This window comes from Lingula anatina, chromosome 1, assembly GCF_051362555.1.
Source record: "Lingula anatina isolate TDL-2025a chromosome 1, LinAna3.0, whole genome shotgun sequence".
Lineage (NCBI taxonomy): Eukaryota > Metazoa > Brachiopoda > Lingulata > Lingulida > Lingulidae > Lingula > Lingula anatina.
In genome coordinates this window covers 56636265-56657886 of record NC_141767.1, presented here as the reverse complement: position 1 = coordinate 56657886, position 21622 = coordinate 56636265, and the positions used below count along the sequence as shown (strand labels likewise).

Below are 21622 nucleotides of genomic sequence, written 5' to 3'. Positions count from 1 at the left end.
AAATAATAATAATAAAAATAATAATAATAAATAAATAAAAATTAAAAAAAAATACAGAAAATATCTTTCTCAATTCTTCCTGAACATCCAAAACTCTTTTGCACTTAAAAAGAACTTGCCTACAATACCAAAATGCAGTGTTTTATTATTTGCCACCATTACCTTTGTATTCTTGTGCTGTTTGAGATTTACTGCTCCAACTGGGAATATGCCATAGGCAAATAGTTCTACAATACTGTCATTGTTTCCAATTAGAAGGATATTTAATCTGAAAGATATCATTGTCAGTTTCATTTTTCTTTTCAGGCAAATACATCATAAAGCAGACTGATGCATTTTACTTGACAATATTTTTTTCTAAATTTATAGGTATAATTCTATTAAAGTACAACTGACAAATATCAGATAGGCAGTCAATGTTACATGTCAATAAACAATTGAAAATCATGATAACTACAAATGGCTCAATATATTGTACATATGAACAGCATTACATCATAGCTATCACAGTGCCTATGAACAACACATATAAATGCTTGTGATATACCATTAGAAGTAATCATGTATAATGATTAAAAAATACACATATATGAATGAACATACCCAATTTGATCTGCTAATTTTTTCATATCTTCAACATTTTCCTCGCTATATAGAAGAAAAAGAAAACTTAGGCGATATGTTATACTTTTGCTACCTTTTTAGAAAATGATTTGAAAAGTTAATCATCTCTAGTCTTTTACTTTGTTTTTAATCTATTTTTTCACTTAATCAATTGAGCATCTAAGTGCAAGACAAAACGTATGAAAAATATTGCACCCCACCTTAAAAAGAGAGAGAAAAAAAAAAACAATGCACCAGGTGGCTGAACAATATAAAAAAGTAGGTGCAGATCCGTAGACAGATTCAAATTTGTATGCATGTAATTACTCAAAATAATACCACTGCTACATAACTACAAGATAAGCTTCTGCTTTATTTTTATTAAACTTTTAAACAAATATTTATACTTTTGTTATGCACATTTGTAATTACCTGTGTCCTTTGCTTAGGGATCCATAACTGAAAATATAGTATGTTAATTCTGTGATGTTTATGTTCCCTGGACTTATGTTTTTTTTCTGAAGAACTAATCATTCTTACCTACATGTTAAAAATATTTTTTTTTTATTATTGTTTCATTGTTTTCTTTTACAACAATTGTTACAAAAGAAACAAATAAAAACAAAACATATTTTCCTACTAAACAAAAACACTAATCAAAAGTCACAAAAGATTTTTGAAATACCTTTTGCTAAGTGTAGGTATCTTTGGTAGGTATTCTGCAGATCTGTCTTTATAGCACTTCTTTCCTGCAGCTGGTGCCATGCTGTCACACATCCACTGCATGCTGCACACCTCACCCTGGACATGAAGGGTGTGCAAGATGGCTGCGTTCTCAACATTACACAGCAGGACCTCACCACTGATGTAACCAACTGCTAACACTGAAGAGAGACTAAAACTTGTAACTAATGTTATTGGACAAGTGGCATTTTACTTAAATTGCCAGATTTTATTGCTATGCTTTTTTAAAAAGATAATTGAATAAAGATTGAAAAAAAACTTGAATAATTCATACATGTACGATGACAGTTGTCCCTTTTTCAAATACTATGTTTGTCTAAACAAAAGTTAGCACCTTTGTGTCAATCATAAATCATAAATCATTTTTGACAGCAGTGTAATTTTAAAAATTCTATACTTTCATTGTCGCAATTTTCAACAATCCTTCATAATCCTTTGAGTGTCTATATATTCTTATTGTATTATATTTTTTCATTACTACACTTTTAATTAAATCGGAGGTCAAGTAATAAAAGTTTTCAAATCTTTTTTGAGACAGACTGAATGAAAAAAATACAACTATCATTAAGAATACCCAGGATAACAGAATTTCTTTCAGCACAAAAAGAAGAAAAAAATAAAGGAGTAAACCTTTTCCATCAGTCCTCCATGCTATTGCTTTAACTTTGCTGTTCTCAGTGGGAGGTGGCAGGCTCCATACCCTCTGCCATGATAGCCTGTGTAACAAAACCTGAAATAATAATAATAAAAAAAAAAAAACATAATCTGGACTAATGACACGTGCAAACGGTGCATTAATTATTGGAGAGAAGTTGTAGGCATTTCTACTCTGCATGTTAAAAAAAAACCTTTGAAAGTTTTTTTTCATATATTCTTTTATCATGTCTACAAAATATGATACAAGTATGACATAAGGATTTTATGACATCCTTGGAATGTGAATAACAATAAAATTAAACAGTGATTACAAAAAGCAGACAACATTACAATTCAGGGTGAATGCCATACCTCTCCCTGGATATTTGCCACTGCCAAAAGGTCCATTTTTGGAGACCATTCCATTAGTTCCACTTCTGTTGTCACATGTTTCTCATCAGTCTGACGAAATGAACACTGGGACGACATCTTCAAATAAAGTCAAATTATCCTCAAATCTCTAAATTTAACTTGAATGCAAGTCGCTGACTGGGAAATACAGAGAACAGAAATGATGAAAATTTTCATCTGTTATTTGCTTTAAGTTACTGACAATAAAGTTATCTTGAGTCCTTTGTTTCAACCAAATTAATTAAGAATAAATTATCAAAGTTACAGCTGTAATGCATGCACTGTGTAAGAAAAGTGCCACCCAGTTTTACAACAAAATATGGTATTTCATATTACTAATATTTATAAACATTTCAATGATGTTGGTACTACTGCATTGCTGTAATTCGGTACCATAGCTGAAGTTTTTATAATAGTATAAACTCTCCCTTTCTCTGCTGTTATAGTGCCAATTTTGGTTCAAGTAATAAAAACAGTAAACACACAGGCATACATTTGTTTATGCCGGAGAGTCTATCCTGCCTAGAAGCATTTCTATAAATAACTACTACAACTACTACTACTACTACTACTACATGTGCTACACTACAGTACTTTAGTAACACATGTGTTGTAAAAAATGTTACTATGTGGTGAAGTAGTCTTCGGGTCGATGGTGCTGCTACATTTACCTCATTTACAAAAATACACATATACCAGTAAATTGCTTGATTTAGCTACACACAAATACGACATTCATCGATCTATGCATTAACGACTTACCGCTTTGCTTGCCGGCAAAGTTACCTGTCACCTTGCAAGTGTGTCAATCACATAGCCATGCCGTAATGACCTAATTTCAAATCGAGTCTAATCTTTTGCCCAATGGGCCGGCAGTTTACAAAACCATTGTCCAATGATAGCCTAGCAAACGAATCAAACAAGCGCCATATTTGAAGGCTGCAAATAAGCAAAATGCAGTGATATGACCTGGTAGGTGAATTACAATTGAAAAACTAAATAATAGTTGTGCACAGTCTTAATTGGCAAGTTTGATTTACTCTGTTACATGACCTTTTTGGTAGATTGACGACTGGTCCTTGATCAAGTTCAATATAGATTTTGTTCCGCAACTGCCTTCACCTTGTTTAAAATTCAGTTTGAAATAAAATTAAAAAAATGTTCCATTTATTGTCATTATCTCTTGGGCACGGTAAGTGTTTTTACCTTTTTGGTAAATATATTTTTTTAAATATTTTTCTTTCTCAGTAGTAGCATTAACCATGTCAAAATCGAGCTTAAAGAGGCGCGAGCTGGATGCCGAGGCTCTCGTCCACCAGCTGAAAACGGAAGACACGGACCAGTTCAATGCCCTCATCAAGATGCACCTCTCATTCATGGTTGATATGCCCACTTTGGACGATTTATTTGAAAAATCTGAAGAGAACAAGATTAAGAAAGGTCATACGCCTTTCCTGAAAAGAAAAAGTATGAAATGTTTATTGTATTTTCTTATCATGGAAAACTTTTAAAGGACATCATTTTAGTTGCCATCAACTAACAGACTGTCAGTATAATTTTAACAGAGGTTAAGTAAAAAGAAAAAGTGTGAAATGTATATTGTATACTTCTTTTCATGGAAAACTATAAATTACATCATTTTAGATGCATCAACTAATAATTTAATTGTTAACAGTAGTAAGGTCATTCTTCACAAATATTTTGATATTTTTGTATATGTATATATATTTTTAGATAAAACTGGTAGCAGTTCAAGCTACACAGATCTTTCATCCTGCAACTCTGGTATTATTGAACTAATTGATTTTATTTCTGAACCTGACAGTGAGTGCAATTTCTTGTTTCCTTTTGTATTACTAGTAGAAATAAAAATGTTTATTGATACAAACATTAGCATGAAAACTATAAATGTATTGGACAGTGATAATAAGCTGCATGTTATCTAAAACAATTTTTTTTTTTCAAATTAACTCTATGATGCAGTTTTAAAAGATACATTATTTGTAAATAAATTCCAGATATAGCCCTTGAGGGAATATTCAGGAAAGCAGGAAACTGTACAAGACAGAAAGAACTGAAAGAAAAGTTGACCCAAGGCTGCACCCTTGACTTGGACAGCAGTCCTTACAATGCACATGACTGTGCCTGTGTTCTAAAGTGGTTCCTGGGAGAGTTACCAGAACCTTTACTCATGGAGAGATTATATGCTGCATATTGCCAAGTGCCAGGTTGTTCTACAAATCATTTGTTCAAAATTTGTAATGGTATATTGAGGTTAAAATTGTGTAGAATTCCTAATTATTGGAATTAGAGAAACAACTTTGTGAAAGCATTATGTTGTACTTGAAAGAAGTTAAATGTATATTTAACGTATTTCATAATACAATAAAGCCACATTTTTGCTGGCTGGTTTGCTATTTTTAAATGCTGTTTCTGCTCTTTGGGTTGTAAGTCTAGTCACCTTCCAGACATGATCCGTGAGGGCATGGACCAGGTCACAATTGATAACATAGTGGTTCCCAAACAGATCAAGACAGTACAGCTGCTGTTCCTTCTGCTGCCAGTAGAGAATGCCACTCTGCTGAGGAAGCTGCTAACCATGCTGCACCAGGTGGCCAGTGTGGAGGAGAACAAAATGACTGCTGAGAATTTAGGTGCAATGTTTGCCCCACACTTGCTCTGTCCTAAGAAGGTATGGGCCATTTGATGTTGAGTGTGTTCTAAGGTTTAAATTCCATATAATATATTCTCTCCTGACACGAGTTCTTCCAACTCTTGGAAATATTAAGACTACACTCTGGGAACATTGATGTAATAGGGTACTGTTTTCAGATGTTTTATGGTAAATTCAGTAACTTTTCTGTCTCTAAGGAAAAGATTTACTAATTCAAAAGTTTTTTCTTCTGATTTTTACAACAATCAAACAGATGAAAAGAGTTGGAAGTCCTTTCATGATCAGATAAACACTTTGAATGATTTTAATTTCTCTTTAGATGACTGGCATTGGGCTCCAACAGGCAGCACAGAATTTGTCCAATACAGTTTCTTTTATGATTCAGCACTCCCCACAATTATTCATGGTAAGACTGATAAACAGTTTTTCAAACACGTTTTCCAAATTTGTTCTTGTAATCCAGTTATAGTAAATTTATAAATCAGAAAATCAGAATTAAAATTCAGTGCTTGAAAAAAAAAAAAAGAAAACGTATACAATATTATGTATTAATTTTGTCTTTCTGTGCAGGTGCCTAAAGATTTGGTTCATGACATTGACATATACTATAGGGAAAGGCAGAGATTGGGGCAGGACAGTGAGGATGATCTGGATCACAGAAGGGTGAATTGTGCTTTTGTACAGACTAATGTATTAGTTCCATATTTGCTTGATATAATAATCGTTCCAGAAGGGAAACAAAAGCATTTCTTTGATCAAAAAGGCAGAAGTATCTAGAAAAGTATTTGTTTTGATATAAAGATATCTTATCCCTAGTAGCTTATACATTTATTTAGTTATTAAGTCAATTATATTAATTGTTAACTAGACATCTCCAGACAGTGATGATGCTGTGAAGACAACAGTTACATATGTGGACAGAGTTAAATCAAAGGAACTTGGTGCAGCTTCAGACACCGAGGTGGCGCTGGCACAGTTATATGCTCATGTGCAGAATATGCCAGACTCTACCAAGAAAAGAAAGCTACTAAAGCAGGTACAATCAATGGGGTTTGCCCCAATATGTTTCCCCATCACTATAATCTTGATTTATCTATTGATTCATATAAAAAGCATCTCATTTAACAGTATCTGTGTGTATGTTATTTTATCCTTCCATCAGTGATGTTGCTCACTAGACAGGCATGTTTTCTGTTGGTTTCAGTTTAACAAAGCCAATGGAATGGGAACCCCACATGACGAGAACAAGCACAGGAGAAGTAAGTCAGTAGGACAGTCAATAAAGGTGTGTATGTTGACAATTTAATTATTTATTGGTATTTTTCTCCATGTCCCCCCTCTTTTCTCAAGTATCTTTTTTTACTTCTACAGAACAAGTCTCAATCTTTGAAATTTATTATTAATTTTGTATAATTTGCATGAAGCATGTTCTGAATTTTTGGATGTTCCATTTGCATGTAGGACACTTTCATGTATGCCTCAAAGAAGCTGAGGGCTTCTACAGATAATCTTCTCAGTCTTGTGAGTTCTGATGAATCTGGACAGCATAGTAGATCTTTTACCCCAGAAGCTATGCTCATGCAGGGCAGGTACAAAAAAGTAAGACTTAGAGGCACATAGGGGAATCTTTCATAGAGATATATTATCCTGGAAAATTTTACACAATCTTTATAACTGATGCGATTTAATAACAATTGTAGGGACACTTACAGCATTCATTTTGTAGGCCTTATTGTCATTGTTTTGTAATGGGAGGTTGTGGGCTTACTGGCTTTCTCTTGTCTCATTTTGTATTATCGTGGTAGCTCTTTTGATATACACAGCTGTTTTCACAATTAGTTAGGTTTTAGCTTGGATTTCATATCCAGCAAGACTTTTATATGGTCTTTAGCCTCAATAACATCCCTATGAAACATTATCACATATTCTTGTTAACACCTTGGCTGCCACTCACTTTCCAGTCACAGGGTGCTGTTAAAGCTAAAGGTCCAGTATTGCAGAGCATAAAGAAATCTCTAGTTGCCACACCCTCTAGCACTGCAGATTATGTAAGTGGTGGGCTAACAATCTTTTGCTGCCTACCTAACACCCTAAGTTATTCATGTTATGGTTATGCTTAAATTCCCTCTTCATTTGCACTTTTACTGTTTGAAACTGCTAATATCAATTGTTTGTTTTTAGTTTCAGCATTTATTTCTATTACCAACAGGGAAGACTTTGTACAGTTGTTCATCGCTCTATGTTTTTGATATTATTATAGGTTAAAAAATTTAATTGATATTTTTAACAAAAAAATGCTTATAAATTTTTGATTATTGTGCTGTAAATGTGTGTTCTGTATTTCATAAAGTTTTGAGAAAATTAACATGTATTCCTAGTGCCAGTTATTTTTCTTATAAACTGTGTTATGTGCATATTTTTTAAATACTTTGTGTGATTTTTATGTCTTCAGAAACACCTGCTGAAGATGCACAAGAGACGTGGTTCCAGCCATGACACACATTTCAACAGTGGTGCTCTCAGTCTCCCTAGAGAAACAAGCAACCCAGTCACATACCCTGTTCTAGAGGTAAGTGTTAAAGGCAAAGGAAGCAATCTTACAACTTTGTCTGCTCAGAGGTTGATAAAATTTCACCGTTTAATACAGCAGTAATTTTACACTTGGGTTGTGGAGTCAAATTTAATATTTATAAAAAGGCTAGAAATGGTGGACTGGCAATTTCTAGCAGTGTAGTTCATTAATATTTCACAGTGACATTTATGTTTAAACCATAACCAATTCAAAACTCTAAAATTATTATTGTCAGTTTTATTATGCTTAACATGTGGTTTATTGGCAGATTTCAGACATTTCCTTAACTTTTAGTTTCCTCAAAATGTTTTTGTGACTGATTTGAGCAACAAAACTGTTAAAACCTTTAGCAAAAGGCTTTCTGCTTTCATTTCTCTATCTGAACCAGACTCCACCTAGAACAATAGTGCCCAGAGTTAGTGTCACTCCAATTAATTCACCAAACACACCGGTGATGAAGCTGTTCAATGAGGAGCTAACACTTGCTGTAAAGCAGCATGCTAAAGGAGTAAGTGTAAACAATGAAGATGTAGATTTTGACCCTAGTTTCACCCAAGTTGCACAACAACTACTATTAGGGCACTATGCTCAAATTTACTTATTCCTTACAACCCTGCATTTCTGAAGTCTTGTTTCTAATTTACCCTGACTTAACAAATGTCAAGCCTCATGTGTACCTAGTTTCTGTTGATTCTTACCCTAATCTTTTACTGTAGTCTTCAAGTTGAATCCTTTCATAAAGCCAAATTACTGAAATTATTGTAATGTTGTAGCTTTTGACCTAGATTAAAAAATACAATTACAATAGTTGCATGGAAATGTTAATCTGGAGAGTTATTCCTCTGACTAACTACAAATTACCAGTAGATGAAATCACCTTCTTTACTTTATGAATCACCTTGACAGTCCGTCTTCCTTTTTGCATGTTACATACCTGGTTAAAGTGTTTTAAAATAAATCAAACTTATTTTGGTGATGACAGCATTTCTCACTAAATTTACTATAAAAAATTGAATGTTGACTTTGTATTTATGAAACTTGTGACTTGAACTCCCTTTTTATCTTGGGGTATAAAATGCTTTTGGTTGCTTATTTGCTCTTTATCTGCCTTAATTCTCTTTCAGCTTTCAGTTCTTCAACTATCTGCATGCATCAGATCCAATTCTGTAGGCAGAAAACTGAATAAACATGCATTTAAGTTGTTTTTATACGGTTTCAGTCATCTAGTCCAGCAGTACATGTGGTTGACCTGAAGGAAGAGGTGGACGGCTCACACTTACCTAGAAAACGTAGAAACAGCAAGACCAACCTGACCAATATCACCAATACTCCATCTGACCAGGCAGCAGGATTATGCAGCAGGTGAGATGATGTTGAAAGTGAAAGGAAATATCTTCAAGAAAAAGTCCTACATATCCTTTACAATCTTTGTTATATAATGGGGGAAAAAACTGGGAGTTGTAGTAAGATGCTGTACATTGTTTTAGCTGTTGTCTTAATAATATATTTTATTATCAAGTGGAAAGAAAAGTTTGATCGTTCAATGCATGCTATATTATGCCTGTTTCTTAAACATTCAAATATGAACCTTTTTCACTCTCCTAGCACCAGTGAATACCCTCCTAGAAAGCGCCACAGTCCTAGTACTCCTCAGAAAGAACAGCTATCACACTTTGTGTCACCCCTGACTAGATCTTCCAAGAAGATTTCCAGACAGACACAGGTAATGATGACTAAAATACTTCAGGGATGGGCTCATGAACTCTTGTTTTAGCCTGCTTTTCATGCTTTAAGAATATCTACAGCCCTGGCTATTTTTTTTTTTTTTTCGCTTTGATATGTTGCTGCTGTACAATTCAACCTTGTGTTCTGACCCTTTCAGCCAATACGTAAACGAAGCAGGACCAGCAGTGCTCCACTTCTTGATGAGTGGAATTTGGCAGGTATTTCATCTCCAGCTGCTTTGCATGGGGGAGTTGCATGTTTGGAAAGAGCTCACAGCATAAGCATATTGTGACCCAGCCACCTACTGTGTCAGCTGTCACCAGCATTGTATGACACTATGCTGGTGACAGCTGTAGCAGTTTGGCAGTACCCCTGCTGATAATTCACTCTTTACTGTTTAAATGCACTGTTATTTACTGTTATGCCCATAACACTTTATCTATTATATTGTTGCTTTTTACTTCAGGGCATGTGGATAGGAAAAGGGTCCTCATTAACCTGCTTATTTCCCATTTATATCATTTACAGTTTATACATGCAAAGCATGTTCATTGATTCATTTTTTCCTAATATAGTTGCCTATAACTAAAGGGCCTTTGTTTATTTTCATCACTGTCTGCTTGAATTTGTAAAAATTATGTGCAAAGTTATCGTATTTTAACAACTTGTTCTTTAATTGCAATCAACAGAAATCCTTAATTTAATAGAGAATGAGAATATTTTAATATTCTAATAATTCTATTAAAAGCCTTTCACCAGTAGTTGGTATTTGCTCTAATACTTCAGTGTACTGTTATCATTAACTAACACATAATTTCTGTCCTGAGAATCATTGTTGGTCACCAACTAAATTGCTATCATTTTTTTATTTTGGAATTTTATTTTACTTCCTTGTTAAACCAGTGTTAACAGTTCACATTTACAGGTTTGAGATGTCCAATACATTGCATATTTTATGAATTGTTTTTTCATTGTCATTTTCAGCAAACAGTACTGATGACGCCCGGGTCCAGACAACCGATGGCTGTCCAACTGTCACCTGGATCATTTGACAAATGGCGGCACAGACGTAGTCACACAGCAGGGGATAAGATCAAGCATAGCAACACCGACACAGATAATAACAGGCATTTGGACAAAGACAGGGATAGAAATAGATATTTGGACAAAGGCAGGGATAGAAATGGATATTTGGACAAGGACAAACATGGACACTTGGACAATGATGCAAACAGGGATAGACATGAACATTCAGTTCACAACAAAGAAAGACGAAGAAAAGAACGCAAATCACACAAGAAGGGACATTATGAATTGGGCAGTAGGGTGCTCATAAAAAAGTCAACATTAATATAGGTTCAGCAAGTTATGACATACAAACATAAACATATGGGTGAGAAGAGCCAAGTCTGGATGTGAGAGTAGAAGGAATGTGTGTGTGTGTAGTAAGTTTTATAAATAGTATGTTCATTAGCAGATGATCTTACATAATGCAGCATTATGTATTTTTGGTTACAATTTAGAGTAATTGTTTATGCATGTCTTAAGCCAGTTTTGATGTGCTTGCATTTTTTATCATTTCATTATCTTTGAATTTAACTATGACAAATTTTCATGTCCAAAGGCGTATCAGTTTAACAAACAGAAATTGGCATTAAATCAATGCATAATAAAACTGTTTAATTAATAAATAATAAGACTTGATACTAGTGTAATTCCTTACAGCTGGCTTTTGCAACCCATGCAATACTTGAAGTTCTAAAGGGCTGGCTTTCTTTAAAACTCATTTCCATGATTCAAATACTACTTTTCTGGCATTTTAGGTATGTGCAAAATTGTAACCTGTATGCCTCTTTGTTAAATGAAGGTAATATTTATGTACAGTTACAACAACTTACAAATACCATATTAAAGCACAAGTCCAATACAAAACACTGGTGCTTAGCACAGTAAAAATGACCAACCTTAAAATGTAATGTTTTATTATTAATAAAAATGCAAAGGAAGGTAATATAAACTATTTTAATGTTGAATAAATATTAAGAAAGTACAAAAATCTTTTACGAGTATTCTGCAGATATAAGTGTGGGCCTTGTTTGCATTCTGTTGCTCTTAATTTGGGCAGATACAATTGTGCAGTAAAAATATGAAAATGATTAGCACAATGCAAATTTTGGTATATATGCAGGATGCCCCCAACTCGTACACACGTATTATGTGGTGACTAATCAATGGCAGTGCAATTCAAATGAATTTATTTACTGATATTTTGATGTTCTCCCCTGAAATGATGTTCGCTCTTGTTATATTTGAATGAGCTTGAAGTTTCCGGTAGAAATGTCAAAAAATCATACAGTAAATTTCAAACTAATTTAATGAATAATGGAGACCTTGATAAAAGCCACCACATAGCCAAATTAAAAAGAAAAAAAAAAAAAAACACTGAAAATCAGGTGTGTAATTTTGGGTGGCATACGGGGTAAGTATCCACATTCTGGTATTAATTAACATGTTAAAAAATATACCACCTTTTTTAATAACCAGAATTTACAAAACCATGAAAAAATGTTGTTTGGCACCCTATATTAAAAGGTCAATTGCACCAAAATTGAGTTTAAAATATAAATTGAATATCACACTGTGATACACCAATAAGCTGCATCTAACAGATTTTTTCGTACAAAAGCAAAAAAATGTATATTTGTCAAAAATGCTTACAAATCTAAATTACTAAAGCAACCCCTTTTAATTACTTGCATTATCAAAATTTCAAAAGTTATATTTTTCAAAAATAAATATAATGATTTAATAATTATAATAATAATTACAATAAATACAATAAATAAAACAATATTAATACACTAGACCACAAAGCTGCTGAATATACAGACACCATTCAGGAAACAAGGAAGAAAAGCTGTCAAATGTTCAGACATTACTTAGATAAAACTGCACAAAATAATGTTTTGACCAATTTTGATGCAACATTACATAAAATAGCATAATCACTCTTACCCTCTTACATTATGTACTACAGGTAACATGAACAACCAAAAACTAACAAGTGATTCAATCCATGTGATAAAAAAGTCACTGAAAATGCTATTGTGTGAAAAATGAAAATTTCACAAAAAAATAAATAAATAAATAATTACCATAAATGTGAACAGATTGTGCTGACTTTCGAAAGCAACCTACCTAATTACTGTAAATGTAAACTGATCATGCTGATTTTGGAAAGCAGTCTACCTCTTTACCAAACAAAGCCACTCGGTAAATTTAAAGTAAAACAAAAATACAGTTTGGCAGTTATGGGGCGAATGTCACCAAAATTGTGAAAAAAAAAAGAATAACTAGAGGATCAGAGAGGCGATACCGCCTCTGGATATTGTACCACCAGCTGGAGTAAGCACATTCGTAAGGACACCCCCCCCCAAAAAAATAATAAAAAAAAATTGGACACCACCACCAGTCTTGTGCTTGACAAGCTCTATAAAATGCAATAAACAAGAGTTCTCAAAATATGCACAAAAAAAAAAAAAAAAAAAAAAAAAAAAATCAAAAAAACATAACAGTTAAAATGGTCCAATCAAGGAGATGTTCAAATTGACCTATATTTTCCTAACACTGATCACTCCTGTGATTTTCTAGACAATAGGCCTATTGGTTTTCCTTGAAATGCATTATCAGTATTGCATATACCAGTATGCTGACAAAAGAGAAAACCTAGGGACAACACTGAGCAGATCTCTGCTAGTTTTGAAGATATGAAGGGCACGAAAATATGCAGAGTTCAGTTTGTGGTAAAAAGGTAGGTCAAAGGTCAATTTCAAGGCCACAGTATATGACTTCCTATAAAGGTTCAATAGTAGCTATGGGCATTTCTTTACCAATGTTGGAGATATGAAGGCCAGGAAACATGCAAAGTGCAGTTCAACATAAATAGTAGGTCAAAGGTCAATTTCAAGGTCACAGTAAGATTGCCAGTTTATGACTTTCTATTCAAGTTCAATAGTAACTTTGGACCTATCTCTGCCAGTTTTCGAGATATAAGGGATAGAAAATTTGCAAAGTTCAGTTCATGTTGAAAAGTAGGTCAAAGGTCAATTTCAAGGTCACAATAAGAATGCCAGTATATGACTTCCTATTCATGTTTAACAGTAACTATGGGTGTATCTCTGCCAGTTTTGGAGATATAAGGGCTGGAAAATTTGCAAAGTTCAGTTCATGGTGAAAAGTAGGTCAAATGTCAATTTAAAGGTCACAGTTAGATTAACAGTATATAACTTCCTATTCAAGTTCAATAGTAACTATGGGCGTATCTTTGCCAGTTTTGGAGATATAAAGATCAGAAAACTTCAAAGTGCAGTTCATCATGAAATGTAGGTCAAAGGTCAATTTCAAGGTCACAGTTAGATTACCAGTATATGACTTCTTACTCAAGTTCAATAGTAACTATGGGCATATCTCTGCTAATTTTGGAATATTTATCATTTTCCCCACTGAATATTGCAATGTTGTAATTTTTGATATAGCGCAATGCCTAAACCATATCGAAAACAAAAAAAATGGACACCACCTCCAGTATTGCACTTGACAAGTTCTACAAAATGCGATGAACAAAAGGTTTCTGGCATTTACCATTCCAGAATAAAAACAAGTTTTCAGTTTCGGGATCTAATGGCTGCTTCTCCCGTGAAAATGCACCGATTGACCCCAAACTCCCAAAGATGAAAGGAGTCCCCAATTGTAACCCCTCACTGTAACAGGAGAGCTTAGATCTGTGTAGTTTCCAAAAAATAGCACAAACAAATATTTTTTTGCAGAAAATTCCCATTTTTTAGAAAATTTTGGCTTGTTTGACCTTGAAAAAAAGGTCAAAAGTCAAATCCAAGGGCATATTTGGAATCTCCACATATGAGTTTCGGTCAGACTTCTGTAGTAATTTTTCCCATAATTCCTTTGGTTTGGGAGATATTTAGCCTTGAATTTTCAAAAATTTTGACAAGGGTGCGTTTCAACAAGTGTCACGCCCAGGCCAATGCACCGACAGAGATAAAAAAAACAGGGTGTTCAAGTTGAGATTATATGTGACCTAAATCCAAGAGATGGGGACACAGGTCCTGGCGGTCTAGGAGGAGAAGCGGTAACGGTGACTTGTTTCCGGCGCCCGACTGCGGAGCCGCAGGAGCCGGCGGAGCTGCAGGAGCCGGCGGAGCCGGCGGAGCTGTACGAGACGGGTCGGGACTAAAACCATGAGTACCGCCAGCGTATACGCTGGTGGTACTAATTACTGTAAGTGTAAACTGATCATGCTGATTTTGGAAAGCAGTCTGCCTCTTTACCAAACAAAGCCACTCGGTAAATTTAAAGTAGAACAAAAATACAGTTTCAATTGGCAGTTATGGGGCGAACGTCACCAAAATTGTGGAAAAAAAAGAATAATTACCGTAAACCAATGTAAACCAATTATGCCGATTTTTAAAAGCAACTGGTCTCTTTACCAAACAAAACTACTCAGTAAATCAAAAGTAAAACAAAAATATGGTTTGGCAGTTATGGGGCAAATATCATGTGTTGGACAGTGATGGCAAGAAAGTGGACAGACAGACCAATCAGAAAATATACAGATATTTGCAGTGTCTGTGCATAAAAATTAATGAATAATTTTAAAAAGAAAGATAAATAGACTTTTTTTATTATAACTTGGTAGTGTGTAACTATATTTATTCCACTGTTGAAAATAACATTTTAATTCAGCCCCTAATATTGCAACTTAATCTTTTAATAAAATTTTTAAAAAGGGTGGCCTCATAGGGTAAATATTTAAACATCTGATCCGTGCTATAGTAAATAATCTCATTGTATTGAAGAATCTTTTTATTGCACAACATTATGCTGACTGTATCAAAACAACCATTTGAATTCCATTATATTTTGTTCAACTCCATCTGTTCACTTCTTCCTTTCCCTTTGATTCTTGTCCATAGTTCCATGGCAATGTAGGCTACAATAATTACGCCAATGTAAACATATGTCAATATCTGTGTTCCCAGGCTAGATACTTCCAAATACACCCCTGAAATACATCTTTTATCTTAATAAAGGTTATAATTAAAACAAATCCTAACATCAATGCATATATCTTTGGTTTAATCAAATTACTTACAATGATAACTGAGTATCTCAGAAAATAAATGCTCACCAAGAACCATGTTTATCAATGCCAAAATAAGGGCCAGCCTTCCAGTATTCAAATGGATAAGTTCCCAGATCCATCTCTTTCTAGATATGACCTCATTTTGCTCCTTGTGAGGTCGTCTAAAAGATGAAGTGAAAAAAAGTATAATGTCAGGTTGTCACCTCTTGCAGGACCAGAAATTTAATCCACTATCCCCATTGGACTATTTTATACATATATCAGCTTTTCCAAAAGCAAGAGAAATTCCCCAAAATTACACCTGTAAATTGCTTCTCACTCTCAACTAGAGGATCAGAGAGGCAATACCGCCTCCAGATATTGTACCACCAGCTGGAGTAAGCACATTCGTATGGACCCCCCTCCCCAAAAAAAAGGGACATCACCACCAGTCTTGTGCTTGACAAGCTCTATAAAATGCAATAAACAAGAGTTCTCAAAATATGCAAAAAAAAAAAAAAAAAAAAAAAAAAAAACCTAGGGACAACACTACGCAGATCTCTGCTAGTTTTGAAGATATGAGGGGCAAAAAGTAGTGGCGTAAAAGTAGGTCAAAGGTCAATTTCAAGGTCACAGTATATGACTTCCGATACAAGTTCAACAGTAACTAAGGGCGTTTCTTTGCCAATTTTGGAGATATGAAGGCCAGGAAACATGCAAAGTGCAGTTCATCATAAAGAGTAAGTCAAAGGTCAATTTCAAGGTCACAGTAAGATTGCCAGTATGTGACTTCCTATTCAAGTTCAATAGTAACTTTGCCAGTTTTCGAGATATAAGGGCCAGAAAATTTGCAAAGTTCAGTTCATGGTGAAAAGTAGGTCAAAGGTCAATTTCAAGGTCACAGTGAGATTGCCAGTATATGACTTCCTATTCAAGTTCAACAGTAACTATGGGCTTATCTCTGCCAGTTTTGGAGATATAAGGGCTAGAAAATTTGTAAAGTTCAGTTCACGGTGAAAATTAGGTCAAAGGTCAATGTCAGGGTCATAGTTCGATTGCCAGTATATGACTTCCTATTCAAGTTCAATAGTAACTTTGGGCGTATCTTTGCCAGTTTTGGAGATATAAAGATTAGAAAACTTGCAAAGTGCAGTTAATCATGAAATGTAGGTCAAAGGTCAATTTCAAGGTCACAGATTACCAGTATATGACTTCCTATTCAAGTTCAATAGTAACTATGGGCATATCTCTGCTAATTTTGGAGTATTCCACATTTTATTTTCATCACTGAATATCAGATGTTGAACTTTTTGATATAGTGCAATGCCTAAGCCGTATCGAAAACAAAAAAACAGATACCACCATTAGTGTTGTGCTTGACAAGCTCTACAAAATGCAAAAAACAAGAGGTCTCTAGCATTAACGGATCCAGAATTAGAGAGAGTTTTCAGTTTCGGCATCTAATGGCTGTTACTCCCATGAAAATGCACCGATTGACACCAAACTCACGAAGATGAAAGATGACCCTAAGGGTAACACCTGTCCATAATATTATAGATTAGATCTGCACAGTTGCTGGAAAAAAGCAGAAATAATTGTTTTTTTTTTTGCAAAAATTTCTCATTTTTAGAAAATTTTGGCCCATTTGCCCTTGAAATAAAGGTCAAAGGTCAAATCCAAGGGCATGTTTGCACATGTTTGCTACATATGATTTTCGGTCAGTCATCAATAGAAATTTTTCCCATAATTCCTTCGGTTTGGGAGATATTTAGCATTGAATTTTCAAGGGTGCATTTCAACAAGCGTCACGCCCAGGTCAATGCACCAACAGAGACAAAAAAAACAGGGGATTCAAGTTGAGATTATATGTGACCTAAATCCAAGAGATGGGGACACAGGTCCTTGCGGTCTAGGAGGAGAAGCGGTAACAGCGACTTGTTTCTGGCGCCCGACTGCGGAGCCGACGAAGCCACAGGAGCCGGCGGAGCTGTACGAGACGGGTCGGGACTAAAACCATGAGTACCGCCAGCGTACACGCTGGTGGTACTAATAAAAATTTGCCTTCTTGCATATATGATACAAGATTACTAACTCACATCAATGCATTGAGTGGTTGCAGCAGCCCTAGGATCATAATTATAAGCCCAATGATCCCATGGGCAAAGGAAAAGTGGTCAAATCTCACAGACACTATGGCACAGATAAACCCAGCTAATGCAAAAAATAATCCTGTGGACTGAATGGAAAAAAGACCAGAAAGATTATTACACAGTGTACAGTTCTGTGTTTATCCATGACTTTTGATAAACAAAACACAACTGACACTACAACATGTATATTAAATCATAGGTAACCCATCATACCATATGCATAATTTCTGACAATAAAAATACAACATTATTATCAAAAGTAAACCATCGAATCTTACATTGATATCAAACCTTACAGTGATTTTTTTACTATTAAAATGCACTTGCCACAACTGGTGCATAAAATCATTCTCACAAATATACCATGCCATATTCCTCATTTTATAAAACACCAAACTGGGTGGAGTACAGATGACATAACAAGACAATCAAACCCTTAATGCTGTCATACTGAATCCAGTCCAAGACCCCTTTGTTCAACATACCTGCAATACCCTATGAATGAGAAACCACTTGGGACCTTTCCATTTGAAATACCTAGCAATAAATGCTCCAGCCTGCAGTAAGATGCCCCAGCCAGCGAACATGAAGACTGTGTGGAGGACTATCAGGTTCCAGAACACTATAAATGGGCCTCCACACTTGGTACTAACTTCCAGGCTGGTGACAGATGAACCATTTCCACGAAGTAGCCAAAGGTCATTAACTGTCCCACTTGAAGAAAAAGTTTGTTTCATGAAGAGACTAACAAAAATAAAATATTTTTATGGGGGCAAAGGCTTCAATTCTCAACCCAAATGAAACTAAGTACCTGCAAAAGTCCCATCAAATACACAGTGCGCCCAATATATCTACATAACCAACAGAACAATTTGTATGTTAGACACTTAAAATTGATAACACTGTTAGCTTGTACAAATTCTTTAACATACTTTGTCATTGTTTCTCCTCCAAACAGCACAACCCCCCCAAGTACTTGTGCAGTGGTAAGTGCAGCACTATATCGTTTCACTGGATAGGATGATCCCTAAAATATGATATACCTATTGATTATTTCACAATGTTTTCATATTTTGGTTTCCCTTTAAAGGTCATTTTTGAAGAACGCAGCCAATACTATTCTGACTGAATATTTAACAAAAACAGCACCCGAAGAAATTTTTATATTTGTGCAAAGCACAAATCTAATCTATTAAAATCAATAATCAATTAAGAAAGAATTTTACCAAAACTTTCCTGGTACTCCAAATGTTACTTTCCAATTCCAGAACTCCAACGTCTGATTCAAGAGAGACATATGTCTGAGAAAACAAAAGAAAACAGCAAGGCTTGTAAACATGAAACATAACAATTGTCTATCAAAAGTAGACTATTCCATAAGCTTTTGCAAGATGATTAGATCAGGTAGATTTAAGTCACATATATCAGAATCTATTATTTTTATGACTCATAGAATACAGTATATGAACCTTAAGCATTTGACTTGTAGTCTCCATTCCACCATACAAAATGACCACTTGACCATCATTCCCATTGGGCAGAAGAGCAAGACTGGGATAAATTTTTGGGGACAAACAGTCAGGCAGCTTAGTCCATTCCCCAGCTTTACCATCCAATAACCAAGAGTCGTGGCTAGGGCAGGGGCCACCTGTGCCTCCACCACTGAAATTATGTAGAGCCAGAGATTATATTTTAGGACTGTGCATGATAAGAAGCATACTGCCCCCCCCCCCCCCCCCCCCCCCAAAAAAAAAAAATAATAATAATAAATAAACACTGCACTATGTATGAGATGTCTCATTAATTCAAGACACACAAACACGATGCAACATCACTTTTAAACATGCATTCTGATTTATTTATAATGGATAATAAAACACATTTTTTCAAAAGACTTAGCAAATAAGGTTTTGAATGAATTCAAACTTTTTTTAATTCTTACCTCAAACATCCTCCAAAAATCACCAAATTATGTTCTGCTGTCATCACGCCTCCATGCAAACATCTGAAAAATTACATTAGATCATGAATGCAAATACTTCCAAAACAGTAGAATGTTTCTAAAACAAAGCATCCATGGATGCAAGTCAGAAATCATAAACACTAATTAAGAAGTCACATACAAAATCTAGAGAGATGAAAAGCATTAAGACTGATTAAAATCCTATTCTGCCTTTTAAAAAAATATTCTAGACAACATACTTAAAATTGCAATAGCTGTTTTACCGTGCATGTGGATAATTAGGACTATATGGATGTCCACCAGAATACACCTCCTCCCACAAGTTGTCTTCAATACTGTATCTGTGTGTGGTAGAGTACCTCCTGTCCATATCAAAACCATGGCTGACATACAAGTAGGCACCACCATCAGCTACACCACCTGCTGCACCATAAACTGCAGGGACATGGGAGCCATCTGGAGACATTTCCTCCCAGGTCTCAGTTCTATAAAGACATTTGTAAGCACATTATTTTTCTAAGTTCACATAGGGAGAGAAATATATGTACTAAAACATAAACAAATCTACCTGCTTGTTTTCCCTGAATTACAAGTATACACAGTTTTTGCACACAAAAAAGAAGAATCAAACAGATGTTCTACTACTTGCTGATCACCATCCTATAAAGTCCTTAACTCTGAGAGGAGATAACCTTTAAAGACTTGGCTGTGAATAATTGTTGAAATTGTGTTATTCTAAAAGTATGTGATATGCCTCTGGGATATAAGCAGAGGCTATATATGAAAAATTTTCAAGTAATAAACACCTGATATCAAAACGCCAAACATCACTGAAGGTCATTATGTCATCCTGCCCAGTGGTTATATAGAAGTAGTCTTTGTACACTCCATAAACCAGACTGTATCTCTGAGGAGGGGATAGCATCTTTTTAAATTCTTTCCATCTGCTTGAATCTGATAGCAAAAAAAAAAAAAATAATAATAAAATAAAATGATAATAAATAAAAAATAAATAATAATAATAAATAAATACATAATAATAATAATAATAATAATAATAATAATAATAATAATAATAATAATAATAATAATAAAGCATTTTTATTATGATTCAATAAGTTTCCAGGATAATTACCTGTTGTCTTAGATATCTAAATAAAATTGTATTCCATTACAATTATGACAATTTGTTAATGTAAATTATTTTTAATGTCTTTATCATCAAGTGTCTCGACATATGTATCAATTACTGAAATTAAAAACCCATGTGTCTCCATATATAATTCCATTCCCTTGTCCTCCAAACATTATCAGTGTGTTTTTCTGTGGTATATATCCTATGGCATGATCTCTTCTGGTAGGTGGTAATGGAGAAGAAGGGTGGGGCTGTATCTGTTGCCACTGTAATTGACCATCCGTTAGGTGGATAAAAAATGCAGCAGCAGCTACACTTATGAGGCATATAATAAATCCTTCCATCATTTTCTCATAGTACTTGGTTCAGCTTTCAATAAAAATAAAAAGTTGCATCATTCAAACAAAAATATTCATTATATTAACAGGTTCCAATTGACATTGACCCGCACCTACATGTACATGTATCTAGAGGTTGTCTAGATATCTGTATTAATTCAACCCTTATTTTAAAAGAGGAATATTGTTCGGCGAAGTTAGTCTTTTTACACCATAACCTAGTTTCACTCTGAATCTTAAACTTATAATATAACGTGCAGCATTTTTACTTCCTCGAGTTCCTGATTTTGTTGACAACTATGCCACTTTACCCTGAACTAATCACCATTCACTATGTGTCAAAGAACCGTTTCAGTGTGGAAAAAACAAATTCTTAAATGTTATCAGAATAAATGTCCACAATTCAGAAATTGTCTGATTCATACTTCCTGCTTTTTCCTGGTTTATTTCCTTTTCACGCAGAAGAGTTTTAAACTAGTCCGCAGAGAACTTTCTCGCACCTTACATTCTAAAGGTCGCATGTTTCGGTGTA

General features: G+C 34.6%; 3 protein-coding genes across 15 annotated transcripts in view; 1 reads left to right on the top strand and 2 right to left on the bottom strand.

The window, feature by feature from the left end:
- Positions 1–3268, bottom strand: part of LOC106168564 (anaphase-promoting complex subunit 4-like) — a 24908-nt gene extending 21640 nt beyond the window's left edge. Inside the window, exons 1-7 of one of the 2 annotated variants that reach the window (XM_087002885.1) lie at positions 3157–3268; positions 2356–2532; positions 1978–2077; positions 1289–1487; positions 1036–1062; positions 604–648; positions 163–268 (exon numbers count right to left, since the gene is read on the bottom strand). In XM_087002885.1, coding sequence (XP_086859011.1) covers positions 163–268; positions 604–648; positions 1036–1062; positions 1289–1487; positions 1978–2077; positions 2356–2472 — 594 coding nt within the window. In that variant the 5' untranslated portion in view covers positions 2473–2532; positions 3157–3268. The remainder of the gene's footprint in view (positions 1–162; positions 269–603; positions 649–1035; positions 1063–1288; positions 1488–1977; positions 2078–2355; positions 2533–3156) is intronic. The other variant, XM_087002886.1, reaches the window with a different exon arrangement.
- On the top strand, positions 3246–11421 carry LOC106168569 (rho GTPase-activating protein 19). Of its 6 annotated transcripts, XM_013547690.2 has the most exons (16): positions 3246–3366; positions 3643–3861; positions 4129–4218; positions 4413–4622; positions 4863–5086; positions 5388–5474; positions 5639–5731; positions 5937–6104; positions 6273–6353; positions 6530–6667; positions 7521–7637; positions 8029–8148; positions 8860–9002; positions 9246–9363; positions 9523–9583; positions 10350–10594. In XM_013547690.2, the coding sequence occupies exons 2-16, from the start codon at positions 3657–3659 to the stop codon at positions 10415–10417; spliced, it is 1923 nt and encodes a 640-aa protein (XP_013403144.2). In that variant the 5' UTR covers positions 3246–3366; positions 3643–3656; the 3' UTR covers positions 10418–10594. The 6 variants fall into 6 exon arrangements, with proteins under 6 accessions (XP_013403144.2, XP_013403142.2, XP_013403148.2 ...); XM_013547688.2 differs by lacking the exon at positions 9523–9583 and having other exon boundaries at positions 10350–11421; XM_013547689.2 differs by lacking the exon at positions 9523–9583 and having other exon boundaries at positions 3285–3366; positions 3646–3861; positions 10350–11421.
- LOC106168525 (uncharacterized) lies at positions 11331–21622 on the bottom strand. 7 transcript variants are annotated; one of them, XR_015332243.1, is made up of 13 exons: positions 21516–21622; positions 20868–21121; positions 20424–20571; positions 19881–20102; positions 19597–19659; positions 19124–19316; positions 18881–18955; positions 18587–18681; positions 18140–18368; positions 17601–17740; positions 15571–15686; positions 14653–15444; positions 11331–12718 (listed from the first exon to the last, which is right to left on the bottom strand). XR_015332243.1 is itself a non-coding variant. In XM_013547617.2 (12 exons), the coding sequence occupies exons 2-12, from the start codon at positions 21097–21099 to the stop codon at positions 15296–15298; spliced, it is 1662 nt and encodes a 553-aa protein (XP_013403071.2). In that variant the 5' UTR covers positions 21100–21121; positions 21516–21622; the 3' UTR covers positions 11331–15295. The 7 variants fall into 7 exon arrangements, 4 of the variants coding, with proteins under 4 accessions (XP_013403071.2, XP_013403073.2, XP_086859018.1 ...); XM_013547617.2 differs by having other exon boundaries at positions 11331–15444; XM_013547619.2 differs by having other exon boundaries at positions 11331–15372.